Source organism: Hylobates moloch, unplaced genomic scaffold, assembly GCF_009828535.3.
Source record: "Hylobates moloch isolate HMO894 unplaced genomic scaffold, HMol_V3 SCAFFOLD_14, whole genome shotgun sequence".
Classification (NCBI taxonomy): Eukaryota; Metazoa; Chordata; class Mammalia; order Primates; family Hylobatidae; genus Hylobates; species Hylobates moloch.
The window spans coordinates 66810239-66835685 of NW_026652289.1; the positions used below are offsets into that span (position 1 = coordinate 66810239).

At 36.1% G+C, this 25447-nt stretch overlaps 1 protein-coding gene and 1 long non-coding RNA gene across 9 annotated transcripts in view; one reads left to right on the top strand and one right to left on the bottom strand.

Moving 5' to 3' along the window:
* Window positions 1-1921, bottom strand: LOC116482119 (uncharacterized). Its single transcript, XR_004251772.1, has 2 exons — window positions 1599-1921; window positions 1-1464 (listed from the first exon to the last, which is right to left on the bottom strand). It is a non-coding gene; the product is annotated as an uncharacterized LOC116482119 (long non-coding RNA).
* Window positions 1922-1977: 56 nt separating this feature from the next.
* VPS13C (vacuolar protein sorting 13 homolog C) overlaps window positions 1978-25447 on the top strand; it is a 382862-nt gene continuing 359392 nt past the window's right edge. For 4 of the 8 annotated variants that reach the window (XR_009209815.1, XR_004251863.2, XM_032175861.2 and 1 more), the window contains exons 1-4: window positions 1978-2150; window positions 15300-15343; window positions 18181-18223; window positions 24128-24223. Coding sequence is in view for 4 of the 8 variants with exons in the window: in XM_032175861.2 (XP_032031752.1) it covers window positions 2051-2150; window positions 15300-15343; window positions 18181-18223; window positions 24128-24223 (283 nt within the window). In the remaining 4 variants the exon portion in view is untranslated. The remainder of the gene's footprint in view (window positions 2151-15299; window positions 15344-18180; window positions 18224-24127; window positions 24224-25447) is intronic. The other 4 variants (XR_004251861.2, XR_009209816.1, XM_058427883.1 and 1 more) reach the window with 1 other exon arrangement.

A 25447-nucleotide genomic window follows, 5' to 3' on the forward strand; every position in this document is an offset into this window, starting at 1 on the left:
TACCATAGAACTGTAAGGAATTACTTTATTAGACAAAGCATTAGTGTTACTCACTTCTCCCAAAAGATTGTGCCTATTGCTCTACCTGCTTGACCAAGCTATGTTGCCTGTGCCATCTTTCCTATCATCTTATACTATTATTCATACATCCTTGGATTGGTTTCTTTCTTAACTTTTTATGGTACATGCCTTATCTCAACCAGAACATATACTGCTTCTTTACATTCCTCTTGGAGCATAGTCAGTGTGAATGTAAAAAGGAAGCGGGATTGTGAGGGTGTATGACTAGAAAGAACGTGAAGAAAGTTTGAAGAGAGTGTTCTAAACACTGGGAAGTTATTGGATGTTTTTGAGCAGGTGACTAACTTAAGCTCACCTGTGCTTTGGGAAAACAAGTCCGGTGTTCATGAGAATAGATTGGAGGAAGGAATAACTGGAGGCTAGGAAGTGAATTTCAAGGAGATGGATGGCATGGTCCAGAAGAAAAACACGGAGAATTTAGGAAAGATGGCAAAAGCAAAATAGACAGGTTGGGCAGTTATTTGGTTGTGGATGGTGAAGAAATCCAAAGTACTTACTGGTATTTTGTCTGTGTGACCAGCTAGGAAAAACAGATGGTTAAGGATTTATCTTCTTAAAGAAGAGTGGAGTGTGCAGGAGAGGGAGAGGAATGTGATCTTGACAGTACTAGTTAGCACTGACTGGGTCTTTCTTTGTACCTTCAATTTTATTTAATACACAACACCAATTGTGGCCATTTTGATTTTCTTTCTTCTCCAGCGGACCTTGAATTTAAGATTTTTCTTTGTGAACCTGTGCAAGCCTAGGTTGTTTAAGAAAAATACACAAATAGTTTCTCAGACGCTTCCTTGTAGCAAAGCACTTAATGCTTGTAACTACAAATAATCAGCATTTCTTAGGTTTATTTCTGTTTACTATATCTCAACAACTTTTTGAAATATATTTTAGGAAAAAATTTCTAGTTCTCTAAAGAGGTGAATGTCAATGGGTGGTTAAATTTCACAAGGGTTGGAAGACCTTGTGGTATAAAAGCTCTGCTTTTAAGGTCGTGCTACATCAAAGACAGTTCAACGATAGCATGGAAGAAAGTGATATATAAATAACAAGTAACTCATACTTAAAAAGGCACTACTACGTTTTGTTTTTTGTATCTGTAATGAGATAGGTAACTAGCTAGTGGCCAGTGAATTAAAAGCGAATCTTAGAGAAAGGGGAAAAGAATGCGTTTCCCACAAAACACGTATATTCAGTTCTCATTCTATGATATCTGCCATTTTATGTGGTTCTGTTCCCCTCCTCCCACGTTTAAATTATTTGTCGCGCGCCAGTGGTCCCAGCTACTCGGGAGGCTGACACAGGAGGATCTCCTGAGTCCAGGATGTCAAGTCTGTAGTGAGCTATGATCCCAACACTGCATTCCACCCTTGGCAACAGAGGGAGACCCTGTCTCGAAAAAAACAAAACAAAACAAAAACAAAATAAAAAACCAGTGTGTTTTCAAGAAGCAGAAGAGACCAAGCCCCAGGCGGAGTCGAACTCTAGCAGGACAAGAACGCGGTCGGTCCTTTCCCCCCCACCTGATCCACAGGTGCAGGGGTGGTTGCCTAGGTGACGCTCAGCGCATACTCCAGGCCAGGCCGCTCCGGACACCGCGATGCGGCCGGAGGTCAACAGCAGGTGACGGCGGGAAAGCAGAGCGGCCACATAGATGTCCCTGTACTCGGTAACTCTTGTCCTCCCTTGTTCTTCTCGAAGGTCCTTTTTTTCTCGTGCACGGCTGCCGGGACAGGCTCAAGCTAACTTCCCCTGCACCCCTCCGTCGGCCCCTACAGGGCCGGGGCTGCGACGCCTACAAGGCCTCGGATCACCGCTGGGGCCGGGCGACGGCGCGCCTGCGCACAGGCGGGGTCACGCGCGCGGCGCGGGGGTTGGCGGGCGCCTGAGGGGCTGTCATTCGCAGCGCTGGTCGCCGCCCTCAGCTGCGCCGGGCGGTTCCGGCTTCTCCCTCTCCTAGTGCGTCAGCCCCACCATGGTGCTGGAGTCGGTGGTCGCGGACTTGCTGAACCGCTTCCTGGGGGACTATGTGGAGAACCTGAACAAGTCCCAGCTGAAGCTGGGCATCTGGGGCGGTAAGCGAGAGGGGCGCGGCCAGCGGGCTGCGGGCGCTGAGGGCCCAGGCGAGGGCTGCTCCGTCCGGGATTCTGCCCGGGCCCTGCTCCCTCTGCCGCCCGAGACTCCCCATCCCGGTGCAGCAGGTGCTGGATGCGGGAGCCTCTGCCGCCCGCGGATTCTCGGGGTCCCAGTCCCGACCCCGGCTGGGGAGATGCGGCGGGATCCCGCCCGCGCTGCCAAAGTTCCCACCTTTCTAGTCCCCCGAGGCCAAGCCCTGGCCCTGCTGTCCCCGCCCTGCCCGTCTCTGTGGTCCTCTCGCTGCACTCAGGGTGGCCTCTTTACGGCATAAAAACAGCCCTTTCTGGTTCGGTACCGCGTCGAGTGAGCATGGTTGTCTGGTCATACACGCTCGAAGTGGCACTAAGAAAAAAGAAGGAGGAAATTGCATTTCGCAGTTATCTTCTATCATTTTACAGGGAGCAAGAACTGGGTTCCTTCTTTTTAGGATTACCGGGTTTGGAGAGGAATAGGCAGGAGATCTTTAAGAAAGGCGTGTGCTTAGGGATTCTTACTCTTAATGCTTTCAGCTCCTGTGAAAATGATTTCTTCCTTTAATATTTACTTTTCCGTCAATACGAAGAGGATTTTGAATTTTGTTTTGGAGCAGTAGAGAGAAATTCAGGCCTCGACCAGCATCGTCATTAATTAAGTGCCTGCTTGGTTGCATGCTCAGGAATTTATGCCAACGTTTTTATCCTGGAGATTAAGTGTATAGAAGTATTCAGTAAATAGTGTACTTAAACATCCACTCTTCAACAAGCTTAATCGTTTGCATGAATTACGTGTTAAGCTTTGAGGACTTTGGGACTTTCTCACTCCACAAAAGGTTTGGGAACTTTGTCAGCTTTGGAGGAAAATTCAAATAACGACTCAAATGTATGGATCTGCTTTTAATTCAAGCAACAACAAATAGCTATAGACTTCCCCTGTGCACTAGGGTAACCACTAGCCACTGTAGCTGTGGAGCACTTGATATGAGGTTAGTGCTAATTGAGACGTGCTGTATGAATTAAAACATCGTTTTGAGTAAGTATTACTCCTAATGAAGTAGGAGAAAAAATATAATACCGCAATAATTTTTATGTTGCTTATGTGTTGAAATAATATTTGAATATATTGGGTTAAATTAAATATAATATTAAAATGTATTTCCTGTGTTTTTTAGTTTTACTTTTTTTCTTTTTAAACCTGGTTTCTAAAATTTATAATTACGTATATGGAACATATGTTGGGTAATGCTGTTTATACCCTGAATTACGGAATTGCCTGGTTTTTTTTTTTTTTTTTGGCTTGCCTTTTTGAGACAGGGTCTTGCTCTGTTGCCAAGGCTGGAGCGCAGTGGCAAGATAGTAGCTCACTGCAGCCTCCAACTCCTGGGCTGAAGTGATCCTCCTGCCTCAGCCTCCCGAAGTGCTGGGATTACAGGTGTGAGCTATAGTGCCTGGCCAAAAGCCTGTTTTTAATAGGTGGCTGATCATTTGATTGGTTCACTGTGGTTTGCCCAACAATACAATAGTCCCTTGGTATCTATGGGAGATTGGTTTCAGTACCCCTGACCATACCAAAATTGGAGGTTGCTCAAGTCCCTTAAATAAAATGGCCTAGTATTTGTATGTACCCTGTGCACATCCTTCTGTATACTTTAGGTCATCTCTGGATTACTTATAATACCCGATAAGTAAATGCTATGTAAATAGTTGTTCTGTTGTTTTGTAATTTGCATTTTTTATTGCTGAATTGATATTTTTTATTTTTTCCTCCAAATATTTTTGGTCTGCAGTTAGTTCAATCAGTGGATATGGAGGGCCTACTGTACACACTTTATTTACATCCCCCCCACCACACTCAATACAATGTAAAAGAAAGGGAAGTAAAGAAAGACACATTTAAGGAATTAAATGACCAGCATCTTCTGCAGAAATCAAGTGTTTCTTCAGAATACTGGCAATATTATTTCCAGTGATTCCTTATAGTTTGTAAACATTAGAAATTTGAAAATGCATTGGAGTAGCAAATCTGAAATCTGAATAGGCCTAGTGAATTGTGTGCTGTGTTGGACAGGACAAGCCACTTACCTTATTGGGCCTTAGTTTCTTCATCTTAATTTAAACTTTATAGAGAAAATATTCTTAAATTCTGTAAAGTTTAAATCATACTAGATAATATAATATTTTCATGTAATTACCCATATTTTAATGTTATAATATGCCATATTTACTTCAGACATTTTCTTTTTAAAAAGATAAAACGTACGGATATAGTCAAAGATTCCATTGCCATCAAATGTTACTCTCTTTTATCTTTAAAGTTGGAGGTTGGACTAGGTAACATCTAAGGTGATGCCAATATTCTGTTCTTCTAATAATGGTTTTACCATGACATTGAGGAGTATACTGCTTGAAGATTTTGAAGGTTTTCACAACTGAAATTAAAAATGTGATTTTATGTTATTTCCCCTTTTGTCTTTTTTTGGTGAAATCTAGAAAAGGAGACTTTCTTTCGTCTCATTTTTAAATTTTTAGAATAAGGTATTCTGCCAGTGGCCAACATTAACTTTATAATAGGCCTGAGTAAATAAACCCATTTCTTTCACATATTGTGTCCAGTGAACATCCAATCAGGGATTCTCCTAGCTTTATCAGCTCACAACTCTGCCTCTGTAAAGTTTTGCTGCCTTTTATTTTTGTGGTTGCTATAAAGAAAGCTAGAAGTCATGAGCTTTTATCGTTATTGCACAATCTGTTGTTGATGACCCTAATTTCTCAATAAAATTGGAAGGCAAGATATCTGAGTTGATTTTTCCTGTTCTTTCAAAATATTGCTAAAGAAATTTGTCTTAAACTTTTTTGGGTAAACAAATGGGAATATTAATTTAATAAAATGGCTGATATTTTATGATATCCATGATGTTGACAAGTTTTACAAAAAATTGAAAATTCTGTATAATCTTGTTTGACAACTATTTGCTTTAGCAGATAAGGTTTACAGTTCACAGGGTTTTTTGTTGTTGTTGTTGAATTTTCAAGTCTTGAGAAAGGGAAGAATTCATCTTGTAAATATTTCACATACCTGATCTTACTGTTCTTTGTAATCAATTGATAAACTACTTTGATACATCTTAACTGGAATGTCTAGCCTAAAGCAGTGATTTTCAATGGGAGGTGACTTTGTACCCAGAGGATATTTGACAGTGTCTGAGACTTTTTTGGTTGTCACACTGAGGGAAGAGGTGTGCTATTGGCATGTAGCAGATAGACCCTGGAGTACTAAACATTCTACAACGCAGAGGACAACTTCTGCAATGAATTGTCCAGCTCAAAATATTAGTTGAGAAGCCTTAGTCTAAGGAGAAGACTGAGATTATCTTCTGCATTTGCAAGGGACCTGCTAGGTGCTGAAAAAATTGTAGTAAGGTGTTAAAAAAGACACGGAAGAAGTAGATTACTCTTATGAAATCTGTAATTCGAGAGATAAATTGGTATCTTAAGTGACTGAAAGGTATCATGTCAATAAAAATGCATAATCTTTGCTTGGGTGATCTTTGGAAGTAGTTTTAAGGATCGAAATACTGTGTTAACATGATTTGGAAAAGATCATACTGTGCATATATTCATATATGTATATATAGGCATTCATAATGAAATTTACAATTAAAAAAGGTTGAGAGGCCAGGCACCGTGGCTCACGCCTGTAATCCCAGCACTTTGGGAGGCTGAGGCGGGCAGATCACGAGGTCAGGAGATCCAGACCTTCCTGGCTAACACGGTGAAACCCCGTCTCCACTAAAAAAAAAAAAAAAAAAAATACAAAAAATTAGCCGGCCATGGGGGCGGGCGCCTGTAGTCCCAGTTACTCAGGAGGCTGAGGCAGGAGAATGGCGTGAACCTGGGCGGTGGAGGTTGCAGTGAGCAGAGATTGCGCCGCTGCACTCCAGCCTGGGCAACAGAGTGAGACTCCGTCTCAAAAAAAAAAAAGGTTGAGAAGGTTGGGGAAAATTACTGGAATGTCCAGAATCAGGAAGTATACTTTAGATGTTGCCTTTAAATTTGAGAAGCAAAGCAAACACAGCCTACCATTGTCTTTCTGTTTCTATTCTTTAAATATTTTATTTAATGCCAAGCAATTCTTATGTATTTTTAAAAGTAGTTTAAGCAGAATTTCCTTTTAAAAATCTTTGCCACTATAGATAATTGAGACCTTGATTATTTATTAGCTGTGGGACCCTGGGCAAAACATTTCAATTCTCAGTCTCCTAATCTGTAAAGTGGATATATAACACTCAGTGTATTGGTGAGATAGATTATGTCAAAATCCTTTGTCATTGTTGATAATATTGATAATAATAATGATTAACAAACCTGGCTGGGTGATGGAAAACAGTCTTTGTTTTATTTTCATAAGGATATTTCTTCTAACTTCAGACTTTTAGAGGTATTAATATTCTTCATCTTTTTTTTTTTTTTTTTTTACTTTAAGTTCTGGGATACATGTGCAGAATGTGCAGGTTTGTTACATAGGTACACATGTGCCATGGTGGTTTGCTGCACCTATCAACCCGTCATCTAGGTTTTAAGCCCTGCATGCATTATGTATTTGTCCTAATACTCTCCCTCCCCTTGCCTCCCACCTCCTGACAGGCCCTGATGTGTGATGTTCCCTTCCCTGTGTCCATGTGTTCTCATTGTTCAAATCCCACTTATGAGTGAGAACATGTGGTGTTTGGTTTTCTTAGAGGTATCAATCTTCTATTGAGTGATAATTTTGTATAGAGCTATCATTACATATCTAAACATTTCTTATTTTCCAAACAAATTTCTTCAAAAAAAAAAACCCTATTTGCCTTTGAAATTATGCTTATGCTTTTACAGTATTACCTGCCAGCTAGTTTGTAAGTCAGGCTTTCAGAGGTTCAGAAAAGTGCCTGGTGGGTACATACTGCCTATGTAAGTAGGAAGGTTTATCTAGATTTTTGTTCCCCACAAACTGGTATCAATAGATAAATTTCACAGCCGTTAGCTATTGAGATGTGTCCGGGATATAATTGTTTTATGAGTAACATATATTTGAAAAGGTATGTTGAAATGCCACATCTTTTGCAATATGATTTGAGTAGTATTGTTGCAATGTAGAACCTTTGTCAATTTGATTTTTCAAAATGATTTACCGTGGAGAGTCAGCAGGAAAATCCTCCAGAACTTAGAGCTCTGTTGTTCTCAATTCCATTGGACAGGTGGAATCAACATAGGAGCCGTGATGTGTTAGATACAAGGGTGACTCTGGTGACCAGGAATAGAAGCCAAGTGCAGTGCCCTCAGAATCTGTGGCCCTGCAAACCAGACTGAACCTGTGCTGTTTATCTCACTGCTGACACTTTATCCCACTCCTGACACTTCCCCTTGAGCTGCCAGATATTGTTGGAGCAGCGCAGCATAAGAAAGGAGAATGAATGCTGGACTGGGAATGAGCAAACCTCTTATATCTTATTCCATCTCTGATTCCGTCTAGTGTGGCTTTTGGCATGTCTCTGACAAGTGACCATTGGTTGCTTATCTGTAAGTGAAAAGGTTAGACAAGGTCATCTCTTCTGTCTTTAAATTTCTGTGATTTGAGCAAGGCAAGAACAACGTGAGATCCTTCATTGGATGAGTGGTACTGCCACTTCCTCTGCATTCATAGTGAGAAAAGGTAGTTAAATAATGTATCTTTATCTTTCCTTTTTGCTCTTCACCCGATATTGGTGAGTAAAGAGCCACAGTCAATGACAGTGACAAGATAAATGAAGTTCCAGGCTCATGCTGATATTTGTGGGTCCAAGTCTAATATACTGTAATATATTGTCTTAACAGGTACCTGTAGGGCAGCTTGAGAATGAAAGAAAAATCTCTTTTTGCTTTTTTTGGCTTTGACACATAAAAAATGGCAGTATCTAGATATTTATAAACCTGTAGAGGGATTTTCTTTAGTCTTTTCCTCCCAGCCAACACTTGGTGTAGTGGAGTCCGCATTTCTCATTAGCTTGTCCTATAGCATATAAAAATAAACAATAATGAAAAGGTCATTAGTGTAATATATATTTAGGCTCAGTTACTACCAAGTAAAGCAGTGCTTAAAAATTTAAATTTAAGCACCTTTTCACATATTTAAGTAGCATTACTAATTAAAAATTAACTCCTTTTCTAGAACTAAAACTGAGAATTGGTACTTTGGTAACCATTCTGCTAGGAAGCTCTACCACATTGCTCAATATTATGGGATCCCTGAAGTGAATTGAAAGGGAGAAAGTTCAGTGGTGATGTTGCAGCTTTCTACCTTTCTTTCCCAAAACTTCCTGTTTCAGTAGGGAAATGGGAAGAGTGAGAGAGTTGTTTCCTTTCTCTTTCCTGTCTTCCTCTCTGAAGACAAAGTCACTGTGAACTCATTAAAGGGAGTCTGCATTGGTTAATTTGGGTTGACTAGCTAGATTCATTTGAAATTAATAGCTATAATATTTTCTTTGGTATTCTTTTTTTTTTTTTGAGACGGAGTCTTGCCTTGTCGCCCAGGCTGGAGTGCAGTGGCACAATCTCAGCTCACTGCAAGCTCCACCTCCTGGGTTCACACCATTCCCCTGCCTCAGCCTCCAGAGTAGTTAGGACTACAGGCGCCCGCCACCATGCCTGGCTAATTTTTTTGTATTTTTTAGTAGAGATGGGGTTTCACCGTGTTAGCCAGGATAGTCTCGATCTCCTGACCTCGTGATCCACCCGCCTCGGCCTTCCAAAGTGCTGGGATTACAGGCGTGAGCCACTGCACCAGCCCTTGTATTCTTTACTAAACATAAGTCATTAAAATAATTTGATTCATGCTTTGCTTTCAAAAACTGTTCAGTCATCTACTTTAGCTCACCTCCCTGGAAAATGAATTGTGTCGGAACATTCGGATATGCTTTCAAATAAATAATGTTTATGTTATAGATACATAAAATCTTAAAAAATAAGTACAAAGCATTCTTTATTTCACTATTCTTTATATGCAAAGCTAGTTTCCTGGATTATGGCACGGTATTTTTGTTTGTTGGATGGTTTTTGTGTTTAATCACAGTTTTGGATTAACCTCTATGTTTTATATTAAGAATGTTGACCTAGGAGTCGGGAGACATACATTCTATTCTTAGTACTGCCACAAAAAAATTGTGTAACCTTGGATAAACTACCAGATCTCTTTAGACTTTAATTTCTTCGTGTATAAAGTGAGAGGGGCTTAGATTTGAAAATCTTTATGGTCCCAAATAGTTCTAAATCATAACTTGTGAATTTCTGTCTTTTGAGAAAAAAAATAGATTTTTAAAAAGTACCAAAATGACCATTTTGTAATACTATCTCCTGCATCTGTTTTCCCCTGTGGCACTACCTTTTCTTCTGGTTATGCTCTGAACATAACCCCCTTGACTCTATCCTACCTTTCTGCCTGTGCCCTTGTTATACTAATTTTAGTTATCCTTTTTGTTTTGGATTTTTTTACATCTCTTTGAAAATACAGAGACCAAAACTGGAACCAACAACCACACTGGCCTGTGAATGCTGAATCTGATTCTTTTATGGCATTTTTGTTGTCCAGGGAGGTCGAATTACCTTCTGAATTAAAATCCTATACCCTTTATGCTCTGCTATTCGGGAGAACAGTGTTATTCTGAACATAGCATTGAGTGTTATAAGATTTGAGCCTTGAGACTACCACTTACTATTAGGTTGCCATAGGATTCTTGGGCTAGTCATTTAACCTCTCTAAGCCTCAGCTTCTGTTGTTTAATGTATACAACCTGTTTCTTGCCCAGGAGGCTGTGAGGATTGAGTAATGTTATATATTTGAAAGTGTTTTCTAAAATATAAAGATTTATGATCTTATTGTAGTTGTTTCCACCCCAGTACAATATGCATTCTAAGTCAATATTTATTGAATACCTACTCTGAGGAGAATCAGTAAGAAGTTTATAATCAGACTGGGGATTTATATAAAGTTAAGTGTTAAGCACCATAAGAAAGGTATAGCCTAAATTTCTGCAAAAGTTTAGAAAGATTATTTCTGGTTGGAGGTGCTTAACAATAGGACTATATTTCTTACATTTATTTTGTAGGCCATTATGTATTTAAAAAGCCATTCTTGGACTTAGGCAGGCTTTTCCATATTGTGCCAGTACTATTTGGTTTTTATTTATAAATATACTAGCTTGGTTGTTTTCTATAACTTAGCAACTATTTCTACTTTTTTTTTTGCGATGACTCCAACTCTTCATGTCATTTGCTAATTTACTTCCATTTTCATCTTCTGGTTCACTGATGAAGAATACTAAATTTTGATATCCAGGATTTATCCTTTTTTTTTTTTTTTTGAGACTGGGTCTTGCTCTGGCTGTCGCTGAGGCTGGAGTGCAGTGGCATGATCCTGGCTCACTGCAACCTCTGCCTTCCTGGTTCGAGTGATTCTTCTGCCTCAGCCTCCCGAGTATCTGAGATTACAGGCACCTGCCACCATGCCCGGCTAATTTTTTTGTATTTTTTGGTAGAGACAGGGTTTTGCCATGTTGGCAAGGCTGGTCTCCAACTGCTGGGCTCAAGTGATCTAATCTCCTTGGTCTCCCAAAGTGTTGGGATTACAGGCATGAGCCACTGCACCTGGCCCTTTTAGTGTATTTCTTATAATATCTTTCAAGATTGGCTTTGAAACTATGGTGACTTTCTAGCAGCGTATGCACATCCAAAATATTTGTAGTTTATTAATGAGAATCATATGGGGTCTCTTCTGAAGCACAGACTACTTACTGTGCATATTGTCTACCCTCCTCTCATGGGCCTGTCAGTCCAGCATAAGGGAGATCGCTTCACAGAATTTCCTTGTCTATCACCTTAGTCTGTTTAGATTTGCTAAGATTAGAGCCACTTGATTGTGGGATTGGCTTTAGAGCTTTCCTTACTGGCAGAGTTAAGTTTATTAGTCACGATATCCCTGTTTGTTTTTTTGTTTTTAAAGATTAGACACAAATATTTACCCTTCCTTCAGTTTTTTTGAGAACTTTTTTTTTTTTTCGGAATTAGAAGGTAGTTTAATAAATTAATATTTTGACTGCTTACAAGATGCTTTTGGCTCACTTTTTTATTATTATTATACTTTAGGTTTTAGGGTACATGTGCACAATGTGCAGGTTTGTTACATATGTATCCATGTGCTGTGTTGGTTTGCTGCACCCATTAACTCGTCATTTAGCATTAGGTATATCTCCTAATGCTGTCCCTCCCCCCTCCCCCCAACCCACAACAGTCCCCGGAGTGTGATGTTCCCCTTCCTGTGTCCATGAGTTGAGAACTTTCTATGACTTCTATGTGTTCTTAGTCCTGGTGATCTGGCTATAGCACTAAAGTTATTTACATTGTATAGAATTATTATGTTGTTTTAAGGTAGAAAAGGAAAATGAAATCTTTTTTATCGGTGTTCAGTTAAATATAAAATGGTTGATTTTTAGGGGAGATCTGGTTTAATCTTGGTCTTATAAATTCTTTTTCTTTAAACAGGATTTCTGGAATTCATAGGATATGTAATGACACTGCTGCATATTTATCAGTCAGAATAGCATGCAGTTTAGTGGAGAGTACTTGTTAGTCCAGTGCCTTACCAAGATAAGTACTCATCTACTGTTTAAATGAATGAATGCACTTTTACCTCTTTACACTGGTGCCAGTGTTAATCTGAATTATACTGCTTAGTCCTTCCCTATTCTTTGTATTAGAACTAGAGCTCCTCCTTCTGTGCAAATAACTTGGAGAATGTATTATTCTTATTTCACTGTTACAGTTACTGTTTGTTAGATAACATTCACATTTTCAAAGAGGAAGTATGCATTTGTCAGAGTGGGTGGCAGAAATAGATACTGCTTTTTTGGTTTTTTTTTGAGATAGAGTCTTGCCGTCGCCCAGGTTGGAGTGCAGTGGCATGATCTCAGCTCACTGCAACCTCTGCCTCCCGGGTTCAAGCAATTCTCCCGCCTGAGCCTCCTGAGTAGGTGGGATTACAAGGTCATGCCACCATGCCCATGCCCGGCTAATTTTTGATTTTTTTTTTTTAGTAGAGACGGAGTTTCACCATGTTGGCCAGGCTGGTTGCAAACTCCTGACCTTGTGATCCACCTGCCTTGGCCTCTCAAAATGCTGGGATTACAGGTGTGAGCCACCGCACACCGGCCAATATTTCTTTGTTATTCTTACGTGTCTGGGGGTAAGGTAACACTAGATATAGAAAAAATTTATATAAAAAATATTATTAAATCGTATTGACATGTGAATTTACTTTTGTTTTATTTCCCCATTTTCCTTCTTATAATGTCCATAATAATTTCACTTAAAAATAATATCTAATTATTATAAAAACTAGAAAATACTGAAAAACATCAATAAAAAAGCTATCTTTAATTCTACCACCCAGCAATAATAAGTACAATCTCTTTTTGTCTGACAGTCTGTCTAAATATACTTGTCTAACTCTGTTAGCCATATTGGTAGTTTTCAACATTTCACATCTTAACTACCACCTGCCATCCTACTACTTGATCAAACAAGTAAAGTGTCACTGCAGTAGAAACAACCCACTTTTTATAAGTATATTTATATTCTTACAAACATTATGGTAGTGCCTTAACAATTGTTGTAAAGACTTCATCTCTAACGCAGATGATTTCTGATCACTCCTGGTGACTCTTGGCCCACCAATTGAGAATGACTAGGTAGAACAGTCAAAATTTATGAGCGGGGCTGAAAGTCTGCATGTGGGCCTTAGATCTTATTAAACTAGTTTGGATGGCTTCAGATAGGCACTAGCATCTGTGCAGATTACCCTGTGGGCTAGAATAGACTTCCCAATTGTAATTTTGTGTAATTCATCATGTGACAGATTTGAATCTAGGAATATTTGTCTTTATGTAATTTTAGTGCATATATAATACGTAAGGACTTTTTTCCCCCTGTTGCTGAACACGCTAGTCTTCCATGACTACTTTATTACTCCTACATCTGGACAGTGATGATATCCTGTCAATTCTGCCTCCAAAATAACTCTTTACTGTGACTCTACCTCTTTCATCTTGAAGTTACTGCCTTATGTTCCGTTTTACTTTCTTTTCAGTGTATTATAGAAGTTTCCTGACTGCCTGTATTCTTTCATTTCCCTCCTACTATATACTATAGTATTTTCTTACCATTTGTGAAGTTTCTTTCCTCCTTTTCTTCCTTCATTATAGTTTTCGACAATTTATTTTAGAAAATTTGAGAACTGTATGTACACAGAAAAAGAACTTTATTACATAGAAATAACCACTGTGAGCATTATGGCATCTTACAGTTTTCTATTTTTTTCTATGTATGGGTGGAATGCACACACACTTGTGCATATATAGATATTTTTAAACTTAGATCAATCTGGGCATTCTTTTACTTTTTAAAAAACTCAATATTCTATGAAGATTTTCCCATGTCTTTCTACTTTTTTTTTGTTTATAATATAGATGTATTGTGAGTTATGCCTTCTTGCTGGACATTTAGATCTTTAGGTCCTTGTTTCCTTCCTTTCCTCCCCCCTTCTGTCCTTCCTTCTTTCCCTCCCAATACTGCAATATCCTTGTAGCTAAATTGTTTGGACAGATCAATAGTTATTCCTTAGGACAGTTGAGTAATGATTCTAAAATAACATGATCTTTGTTATATATATTTTGTCTCTTTGTTTTGGTGGGTCTGGAATTTTTTATCCTGAAAGCTCTTCATTAGTCTGGCCCTTGCCTACCTTTCTGACCTTATTTTGTATCCTTTTCTTATACCCTCCAGTTACACCAAACCATATGTGCTTTCTAAAATGTGCCTTACTCGGACTTATCTATTTGCTCTCTTTTTTTATCCACCCAGTAAATACTACTTAAACCTTCCAGCCTAAACCTATGTGTGTTCTTGATTTCCCTAGGCAGTTAGGTGGTCCTCCTTTTCATCTTGTGTACGCTTCTATTGGAATATTTCTAAAATTTTAGAAAATTATTAGGTTGGTGCAAAAGTAGTTGCATTTTTGCCATTAAAAGTAATGGCAAAAACCGCAGTTACTTTTGCACAGTCCCCTCTACTAAGCTGTGAGTGCCTTAATGAATATTGTTCTCGTAATCTTTCTCTTTCCAGCACCTAACATATAATGGGTGCTTAATAAATGTTTAATAATTTTGAGATCTGGGAAAAGCAGATCTCTAAGATGACGTAAACAAATTAAGTATACTTTTAAATTCACTCCAAAATACCCGGAAGAAAAAGTTACTTGATTGAAAAATATTAATGGGGAGTATAGCTACTATAGTTTTAAAAAAATAAATGTGTCATAAATGATTAAGAAAATATGTAACAGTAATTTATGCCTGCATTTAATGTTGAAACTATAGTTTTATTAGCCTTAACATAATTTAAGTGAAATGAAAACTTTTTCCTTAAGTTTTTATGTGAGCATGAATATTTAACTATTGTATATCAATAAATACAGGGATAGTGTTTAAAATTTGAGTCATGTAATAGTATTTTTATAACAGCATATGAATATAATACAAGTTGGACTGGTTAAAGAATATTAGAAGCACATACAGTAATCATTGGGAAGGTAGAATGTTTGGAGACATGAAAGACCAACACCATGTTTCTGAAGAAAATGTTAATTGATACCATAATTAAAGAACCCAGGATGATTGATCTGACCTTGTAATCATCTCTTTATATCTTGAGATTTTGGCTTAATCATTCAAAATGATGGCTACTTTCTTTGGTCTTAAAGTTCTTCTGTCCAAAAAGCTCCAACTTCTTTCCCATTGTTTGTTTAAATGTTAGCTAGTTTAATATTTTATAATTTCTTTTACACTGGGTTAACCTATAGTATGCTACAATTAATAACTCTTGAGCATATGTAGCAACTATTTTGTGCCAGTAGCCTCTTAAGTCAGCTTTGTTTATCATTGTATTCTCAGCACTTGGCATAGTTTCTTAGTGCTTGGTACTACATTATGATAGGTTTACTAATTGGTATGTTATTGTAATATTTTTCTTTGTTTTCTTTTTTTAAAGGAAATGTGGCTTTAGATAATCTACAGATAAAAGAAAATGCCCTGGTAAGTTTTTTTTAAACTATGCTAATAACTCACTTAATTTGGTAAGTTCTTAGAAACCTTCGCCTACTAGGCATCTGATACCAGGTACTAGATAAAGTGATGGAATCACTCAAGGGATTACTTGTTTAACTATTTGCTGTTGGAAAATCTGAGATTAAAGATTTAGAAATTTTTTCCCCTAATAATCAAAATAGTATCTCTTGGAAACAGAGTGTTTTTCCTTGATCTAATTTGACTGTATAGTTTTGTAGTTGACTTTTTCCTTATAGAAGTATTTTTCTTCAGTAGTGTCTTTACATATTTTTGAGATAAATGAGGGCTTGATTTTAAATAACATACCTAATTTTGGAAATATATTGATGGTCTAGCCTTATTATAGTAATATTAAGAGGTAAAATAGGATTTTCTGGACTCTAGCTCCAGAAAGTAATTTGTGTCATTTATTGTTGAGTTGAAAACAAACAAAACAATGCCCTCCACCCCCCAGTTAGGTTTCTGTTTAGCTTATTGGGCTAAATGTGAGTTTATGAAGTCACTTAATGAGTTTATTAATTAATTTTTTCAGGTTTCTAACCTCTTATTTTTATTTTTATTTCTTTTTGAGACAGAGTCTCACTCTGTTGCCTAGGCTGGAGTGCAGTGGCATGATCTCGGCTCACTGCAACTTCTGCCTCCCAGATTCAAGCAATTCTTCTGCCTCAACCTCCCTAGTAGCTGGGATTACAGGTGTGTGCCACCACGCCTGGGTAATTTTTGTATTTTTAGTGGAGATTGGGTTTTGCCATGTTGGCCAGGCTGGTCTCCAACTCCTGACCTCAGGTCATCTGCCTGCCTTGGCCTCCCAAAGTGTTGGGATTATAGGCATAAGCCACTTCGGCCAGCCTAACTTCTTAATTTCTTTGATCTCTAAGCATGAGTTTAACCATCTATAAAGTGGAGTTAATTATAAAACAATATAATATCTCTGTGTCTTTGTGGCTTGAATAAGATGAGAAGTACAGCCTGGCACATAGTAGGTACTCAAAAATTTAAATATTTTTCTCTTTTTTATATAGGATGCTACAACTTTTTAGATTTTAAACAAAAATTTAGACCTTCAGATTCTGTTGTTATAGATTGGAAAAGAGGTTTTTTTCTCTATTTATGACAATATAAATAGAATTGTAGTGACAGGATATATATCTAACATACTAAGGAGACAAATTATTTGAACTCTGTTTTAGCCTAATTCAAGTTTTGGTTATAATTATCTATAATAAACTATTTTGTAATTTATATATATATATTTTTTATTATACTTTAAGTTCTGGGGTGCATGTGCACAATGTGCAGGTTTATTACCTATGTATACATGTGTCATGTTGGTGTGCTGCACTCGTTAACTCGTCATTTACATTAGGTATATCTCCTAATGCTATCCCTTGCCCCTGTAATTTACATTTTTTATTCAAAGTAGCTCCTTTCCCCAGTTAAACCAAATTGATGAATTTTTACTTTGATATGGGTTATTTCCATTTATTTTGTGTGGAAATTATTTCAGGAGGATTAAAATGAGCATGACACCACCTTTTTGTAGTTTGAATACTGTATAACGTGAATTCCCTTGAATTTATCTTTCCTGTCCTCCAGGAAGACAGAGCTGCTCTTACTGGCAGCAAAGATTTTTTTTTTTTGGTCTAAAAGAGACTTTTTATCTAAAGCTATTATAATAGTATTCTGTTCAATTCCTGTTTACGTAGCATTGACACGTAATCAGATGATCAGGTAAATTGATTATTTCAGTTAATTATTACCTATATTTTGGTGGTCAGATTTTTATAGTGTTAGTATATATTAAGTCACACCTAACAGAAAGGCTGTACTGACTGGTTTAATTTTTAATAATTCTAAAGACTTAGGTGATCATTATGGCTATCAGTTATTGTTTAGTATTCTGTGAATAAAAAAGTTATTTGAACTTTCTAGTTGTTTGGAATATAGGTAAGTGAAAGTTTATTATTATTTGTTGGTACCTCTCTGTAAGTTATCTAAACGAAATACTAATTTAGTAAATAATATATTGGGAATCTAGCTTTTCTTTTAAAGATTTTTAAATTTATTCATTTACTAAATATTTGACAGAGAAATGTTCAGTATTGTTTTCAACTAATTTATGCAAAAAGGCTCTATTCTTTTTTCTGTTCTAGTATTTCAGATAAACATTGTCTATGTGTTTAAATTGATTTGATTTGATTTGAATTTCCGTTTGATTTGGTTTACTTAAAACAAGTAACCAGTTTACCTGGTTATTTACAAACTTTTTCTATTTTTACTATTTATCATTTTGTTTCTCTTGTGAATTCTTTCTTTAAAGTCAAAATTTAAGTTATAATTTTTTTTTTTTTTGAGACAGAATTTCATCTTGTCACCCAGGCTGGAGTGCAGTGGCACAATCCCTGCTTACTGCAACCTCTGCCTCCTGGGTTCAAGCGATTCTCCTGCCTCAGCCTCCTGATTAGCTAGGATTACAGGCACCTGCCACCACGCCAGGCTAATATTTTGTATTTTTAGTAGAGATGGGATTTCACCATGTTGGCCAGGCTGGTCTGGAACTCCTAACCTCAGGTGATCCACCCGCCTCGGCCTCCCAGAGTGCTGGGATTACAGGTGTGAGCCACCGCACCAGGCCTATAAAACGGTTTTTGGCTATAAAACATGTCCTTTATGAGTTATTCAAATATAGAAAATTTGGTTTTTGTTTTTCTTTAGAGATGTGTATTTAAATGATCACACAAAACTGATTTTTGGGTTGGCTTAATAATTTAAGATGTCCTTTACATTTTCTTTTTCTTCTGAAGAGTGAATTGGATGTTCCTTTTAAAGTCAAGGCTGGCCAAATTGGTAAGTACTTTAGTCTTCATTTGAATTATTCTTAGTCCTATCGTTTTCTATTTTGCTTGTGTTGTTTAATCTAAAAAAATCTTTGATTAAAAGTGTGAGAGATTTTTTTTTTGCTTACATTAATTAGAGCTTGTAGAGTTCTGAACCTAATGTATATTATATATAAAACGTACATAATTCTTATTTTTTTTATGACAAAAGGTAGAAAATGGAAGGCTATTTGAACTACAATTGCATTCTTCAGGCTTTGGTTCCACCACACAAAATATACCTTCATTTTCAAATTAGATTTCCAAGTTTTATGTGCTTTTTCTTTAAACGTGAAAGTAGTATAATTTGCAAACTCTAGTAAACTGTAAATGTAGCTTATTTCCTTCATGTTTTGTTCAGCCATTTTCACTTGATATATTATGCAGCAATGTGGTATGGAGGATATGTTTTGGTAAGTACCAAGTCTCTCTGTCTGCAGTTAAACTCCTATAGTAAGACCATCTATAAGTAAATATATATCTTTGTTGAATAAATTTTTTCAATAGGAAATTTAATCTACAAAGTCTTCCCATCTAGTCCATGCTATCTGGTTTTTATTTTTATTTATTTATTTAATTTATACATTTTTAAATTTTGGATTTAGGTGGTCCATGTGTATGTTTGTTACATGGATATATTGAGTAATGGTGGGGATTGCGTTTCTAGTGTATCTGTCACTCACATATTGAACTTTGTATCCAATAGGTAATCTTTGAACCTTCACCCCCCTCCTTCAATCCCTACCCCTTTTTGGAGTCCCCAGTGTCTATTATTTCCATTAAATTTTTTTATTTTTAATTTTTGTGGATACATAGTAGGTATATATATTTATGGGGTACATGAGATATTTTGATACAGGCATGCAGTGTGTAATAATCACCTCAGTGTAAATGAGGTTTCTATCACCTCAAAGTATCCTTTCTTTGTGTTACAAATAATCTAATTAATACTTAGTTATTTTTAAATGTGCAATCAATTATTGTTGACTGTAGTCACCCTGTTGTGCCATCAAATACTAGGTCTTACTCATTTTATCTAACTATGTTTTTGTATTCATTAACCATTCTCTCCTGTTACCCTTCCTAGCCTCTGGTAACCATTGTTCTACTCTCTGTCTCCAGGAGTTCAATTGTTTTAATTTTTAGTTCCCACAAGTAAGTGAGAACATGTGAAGCTTGTGTATTTGCCTGGCTTATTTCACTTAACATAATGACTTCCAGTTCCATCTATGTTGTTGCAAATGGCAGGATCTCATTCTTTTTTATGGCTGAATAGTACTCCATTGTGTATATTTACCACATTTTCTTTAACCATTCATCTGTTGACAGACACTTAGGTTGCTTCCAAATCTGGGCTATTGTGAATAGTGCTGCATTAAACGTAAGAGTATAGGTATCTCTTCAATATACTGTTTTCCTTTCTTTTGGGTATATATCTAGCAGTGGGATTGGGGGATCTATTTTTAGTTTTTTGAGGAACCCCCAAATTGTTCTCCATAGTGGCCATAATAATTTACATTCCCACCAATAGTGTACAAGGTCTTCCTTTTCTCCACATTCTTGCTAACATTTGTTATTGCCTATCTTTTGCATAAAAGCCATTTTTACTGAGGTGAGATGGTATATCATTGTAGTTTTGATTTGCATTTCTCTGATGATGTGATGTTGAGCAACTTTTCATATACCTGTTTGCCCTTTGTATGTCTTCTTTTGAGAAATGTCTATTCAGATCTTTTGCCCATTTTTAAATCGGATTATTGAATTTTTTCCTATAGAGTTGTTGGAGTTCCTTATATATTCTGGTTATTAATTCCTTATCTCTTGTCCTGGCAATGTCTCTGTGGAGCTGTGTACTGCAAAGGCTATTATGCATATTTATGTCTATGTGTACCCATTGTTTAGCTCCTACTTGTAAGTGAGAACATACAATATTAGATTTTCCACCTTTGAGTTGATTTACTTAAGATAATGGCCTCTAGCTTCATCCCTCTTGCTGTAGGGGACATGATTTCATTCTTTTTTATGGCTGCATACTATTCCATGGTATATGTGTATTACATTTTCTTTATCCAGTCAGCTGTTGATGGACACTTAGGTTGGTTGTGTGACTTTTCTATTGTGGTTAGTGCTGTGATAAACATGAGTGCAGGTGTCTTTTTATATAATGATTTATTTTCTTTTAGGTATTCAGTAGTGGGATTGCTGTTTCTGTTTTTAGTTCCTTGAGATATCTCCGAACTGTTTTCCATAGAGGTTAAACCAGTCTACATTTTCACCAACAGTACTCAAGTGGTCCCTTTCCTCTGTATCCATGCCAATATCTGTTATTTTTTGACTTTTTAATAATAGCCGTTCTAGCTGGTGTAAGATGGTATCTCCGTGTGGTTTAAATTTGTATTTCTCTGATAATTAGTTATGTTGAACATTTTTTTATGTGTCTGTTGGCTTCTTGTATTTCTTCTTCTGAGAAATGTTTGTTTATGTACTTTTGCTGTTTTTAATGGGGTTGTTTTTTTCTTGTTCAGTTTGAGTTCTTTGTAGATTCTGGATATTTGTCCTTTGTTGGAGGCATAATTTGCAAATATTTTCTACCTTTCTGTAGGTTGTCTGTTTACTGTGTTGATTATTTCTTTTGCTGTGCAGATTTTTATTTTTACTTTTTAAAAATTAATTAATTAATTAATTTAGAGACAAAGTCTTGCTCTGTTGCCCAGCCTGGAATGCAGTGGCACAGTCATGGCTTACTGCAGCCTCAACTTCGTGGGCTCAAGGGATCCTCCCACCTCTGCCTCCCAAGTTGCTGAAACGACGGGTGTGTCACCATGATCGGCTCATATTTGTATTTTTTGTAGAGATAGAGTTTCATCATGTTGCCCATGCCGTTCTTGAACTCCTGGGCTCAAGTGATCTACCTGCCTTGGCCTCCCAAAATGCTGGGATTACAGGTGTGAGTCACCACGCTTGGCCTAGAAGCTTCTTATTTAAGTCCTACTTGTTTAATTTGTTTTTCTTCCATTTGCTTTTAGGGTCTTTGTCATAAATTCTTTGCCTAGGCTGATGTCCAGATGAGTTTTTCCTGTTTTCTTCTAGGAATTTTATAGCTTTAGGTTTTATGTTTAGGATTTACTTTAAAAAATAAGTAAATTACAACCCAAGATGGCTTACTCTTACAATTTTACTTATGCTACATCCTTTCTCCCAACGTTATCACCCTGCTATTACGCTATATCACTTTTATTCTTTATTCAATATTCTGTATTATAGGAAGGCTTTTTCTTTCACTACTCTAGCATCTCTTGGCAATTATTTGGATACTTTCATTTGGGTCATTTTATATGACATATATGTTTCCTTTTAATATGTAAGGATATTTTTATGTTTTTGTCTCTTGAAACAGGATAAATTTTCTTAGATTGAAAGCATCTTTAGGCATGTGTCATCTTTTTTGTTTGTTAGATAGCGCTGAATGTGGTGGTTATGTGTAGCAGTGCTCTAGAAGTATTGTGGCCCTATATGCTTAACTGAAATCCTAGAATATAGAAGTTGTAGCCATTCATTTGTTCTTTTACTTTTGAAATATTTATGCACATATTATGTACAAGACTACTACGCAAGTGCTGTGGGAGATGCAAGGATGAAGGTGATATCTTTGTCTTCAAGGAAGTTATAGACGTCTAAAATTAGAACATAGATTGAAATTGTATTTCCAGTGTCTTAGATCAATTATAGCTGACTAAAGAAATTTTGCATTATTTATTATATTCTTACAACTAGATTTATATTTTGGAGGAGGTTTTCTAATGGTTCAGAATTTGTTCTTTTTGCTTTTAAAATACAGAAAGATTTAATGGCTTCCTTCAGTGTTACCCATTGAGTTATGAGAGACCCTTTACAAATAAGTATGCAAAGTATATTGTCTTTATCTATCTTTTTTTTGGTTTACAGAGCATTTATATGAGTTGTTAAATTTCTCCTTAGGTTAAAATATTATACCTAACCTGTAGGGTCAGTGTGGCTAGTTAAGCTCAGGTGTGATTTGGTTTTCTAAGAGCTAGACATATTTGTGGGTGCCCTTGAGTTGCCCTTTTTCTTAAAAATTAAAAAAATTTCCTAATCTGTAAAAGGAGGGAGTAATATATAAAAAAACTCAATTCTAGGACCTTTATGAGAGATTGGGGGATAATTAGTATAAATGTAGAGAAGAAAAGGTTTAGGGAACAGACAGTCCCTTTCTGGTATGCTAGTTAAAGGGACATTTCCCACTTTTTCTATCTTATGCTCACCAAGAAGGCAATCAAATAAATTTTGTTAGGAGATTTTGAGATAATTACAAATGTAACAGTACCCATTGTAAATATAAAATCATTGGACTTAGAAATGACCCAGAACGTTGTAGACTTCCCTTGACATGCAAACCATTTAAGAAATTCAGCAGGTTTACAAGCTGAAGAGAAGTGAAAATCTAAATGGAGAAATAATTTGATATTTTAACCTTTGGAATAGATACCAGGTAAAACTGGCTTTCCTACATATCCATCTAGGTGACCCCAAATATTCTGTCTTACATTGCATTATTTTATTTTCTGTTTAGTTTGTTACATTGTTTTTCAGTTCTTTGAACTTTGAGCATTTCATTTAAAAATGATTTTAAATGAAAAACCACCAGTGATTCTGGTGGTGTAAGCGACGTAATTATTCACATACAAGCATGACTTAGTTGAATCAAATTCTTTTCTCCTGAAAATCTTGATTAGTAGCTCTGAGAGACCTGTAGATTTTAAATATAATTTTAAAAATTATAGATGAAGGAAGGTATTTTATTTTGGAACATGTAAAACTTTATGTGTAGGAAAGGTTTGGATAGAATTGCTGTAGTAAGGCAGATTGGGGACATTTTGCTGCCTGGAGACCTGCAAAGAGGGGATACTAGAGATTAGGGAAAGAAACATGGAAAGATTTTGACAGATTTTGCCTATTTCAAAATTTAGCTGAGAGAATGCCCTTTTGGTCTTTTCTTGTCTGCCCTGTACAGGCTTTTCCCCCATAAAACCCCAAACTTGGGACAGTAATATTAGGGCCATAGTTCATCTGTGTCATGAGTGAAAGTTTTTGTGGGCTCACCTCAGGAGGACTTGACATTAATACCAATGTTTCCAAGAGAGAACATATGTTCTGTCTTCTAAGTGATTTATAAGTAGATATTTGGAATATAACTGGTCTGAGTTGCCTGTGACTCATAATACTATTCATAATACAGTATGCCTTGCTTTTAGAGCTAGCCTCTTCCTGTTGTGACAATTTGGTATGCTGTCAAAATTCCATTTGCACAAAGTTCCTTTGCATCTCTTCTCTGTGTTGCTGCTTCAATTCCTGGTAGGTTGTGCAGATATTATCTTACTGTTGATCTGTAAAGATTTATTTGTTGATGTGGATGGAAGAGCATGTGCAATATTAAAACTATCAACTGTTGTGCACCGAATCTGGTTCAGCATCCTTACTAATAATCTGGTCACTGCTTAACTCGCTAGATAGACTTAAGCAATTAATTTAACTTCTCTAGGGCTGAGTTTCCTTTTTTTCAGGATTGAAGTAATAGCTGACTTATTCATTTTACAGTTTCTGAATATTAAATGGATAATGATTATCAAATGTTTTATATTGAAAAATAAAAATTACAATGTGAATATTCACTTAATAGTAATTTTATGTGGAAAAGACCTTTGTAAACTTTAGTGTTGGAGTTTTTTCATTTTTTTCTGAGTGATATACATACCATGAAGAGTTTTTTATGCTTTTTCTCTTAATGGAAAGTGAGAAATTTATGTGTTCTTGAGCAGTCAAATAATAATTTAAGGTTGAAATTATGTTTCCTTAGATAAATTAACTTTGAAGATTCCTTGGAAAAACCTTTATGGAGAAGCAGTTGTTGCGACCCTAGAAGGATTATACCTGCTTGTTGTCCCTGGAGCAAGTATGTTATTTTAGGTTATAACCGTTCAGTAACATCACATTGAAATTAAATTGTTATCTGAGTTAAGTATTTTAATACATTTATTTATTAAGATAGAAGGTAATTTAAATAAATGAATCATACATAGATGCACTTATATGCATACTTTTATGTATGTATGCACATATATATTACCACATTTGTGTATAAAGTATTTTTGTTTTTGAAAATTTAATTCATTTTTGCAATTTATTCTATTTTCTATGAGTACTTGTTTTGCAACTAAGGCTTCCTGTTGAGCTGCATTAGGCAGATTTACTGATAATAAATGCAGTGAAATAAATCTTTAAAAATATCCTGATGTGTTAATCTCCAGATTTCAAGATTGAAAAATTTATTTTTTTTCCTATTTTGTTGCTTCTGATTTTGAGTGAATGTTCTTTCAAAAATGTGTAAAACTGGTAATTTTTTCCTTCAAATGATAGTATTTTAATTTTTAATGTTTTAAAGTAGTGATGTTTAAGTAATATCTTTATTATTATTTTTTCATTTATAAGAACAATATAATGTTAAGAAAAGTTTGGATGTTTTAGGGAAAAATTACTTACAATTTCTCAACCATTGTACAAATAAAATTTTTATTTTTACATTTTGCTCTTCAGTCTTTAGTTTATGCATACCTGATTTTCAGTAGCTGTTACCAGATTATATATACAACATTGACTTGGCCTTTTATTATATACGTTTTTGATATGTTTCACAGTTTTCACAGTGACAGTGACAGTTTTGAAAGGCTGTATGGTATTCTGTTGTGGGCTACCTACTATTTTTTGCTTTATAGTCAATACTGTAAATACTAGTCAATACTATAGTCAATACTATAAATACGTCATTGTAGTCAATACTATAAATACGTCATTATAGATCTTTTTTATTCTTTTGTGTTATTTCCTTAGATTGCATGATCAGAAATGACATTACTAGATAAAAAGGGCTTATATATTTTATGATTGTTGATATGTATTCTGAATTACTCTCTGAAAGTTTAAAAAATCAATCTATATTGATCCCAGGTAGTATTTGGATATTAAATTATTCCAAATTTACCACTGATAGAGCAATATTCTGGTGTACTTTCTGTCTTCCTTCTGTTTCTACTTCTTATCTTTGTTCTCACCCTCCTCCTGTCTCCCTTTTTCCTACCTGCCTTTCTACCTGTAATTTCTTTTCCTCCCTCCTTTTTGT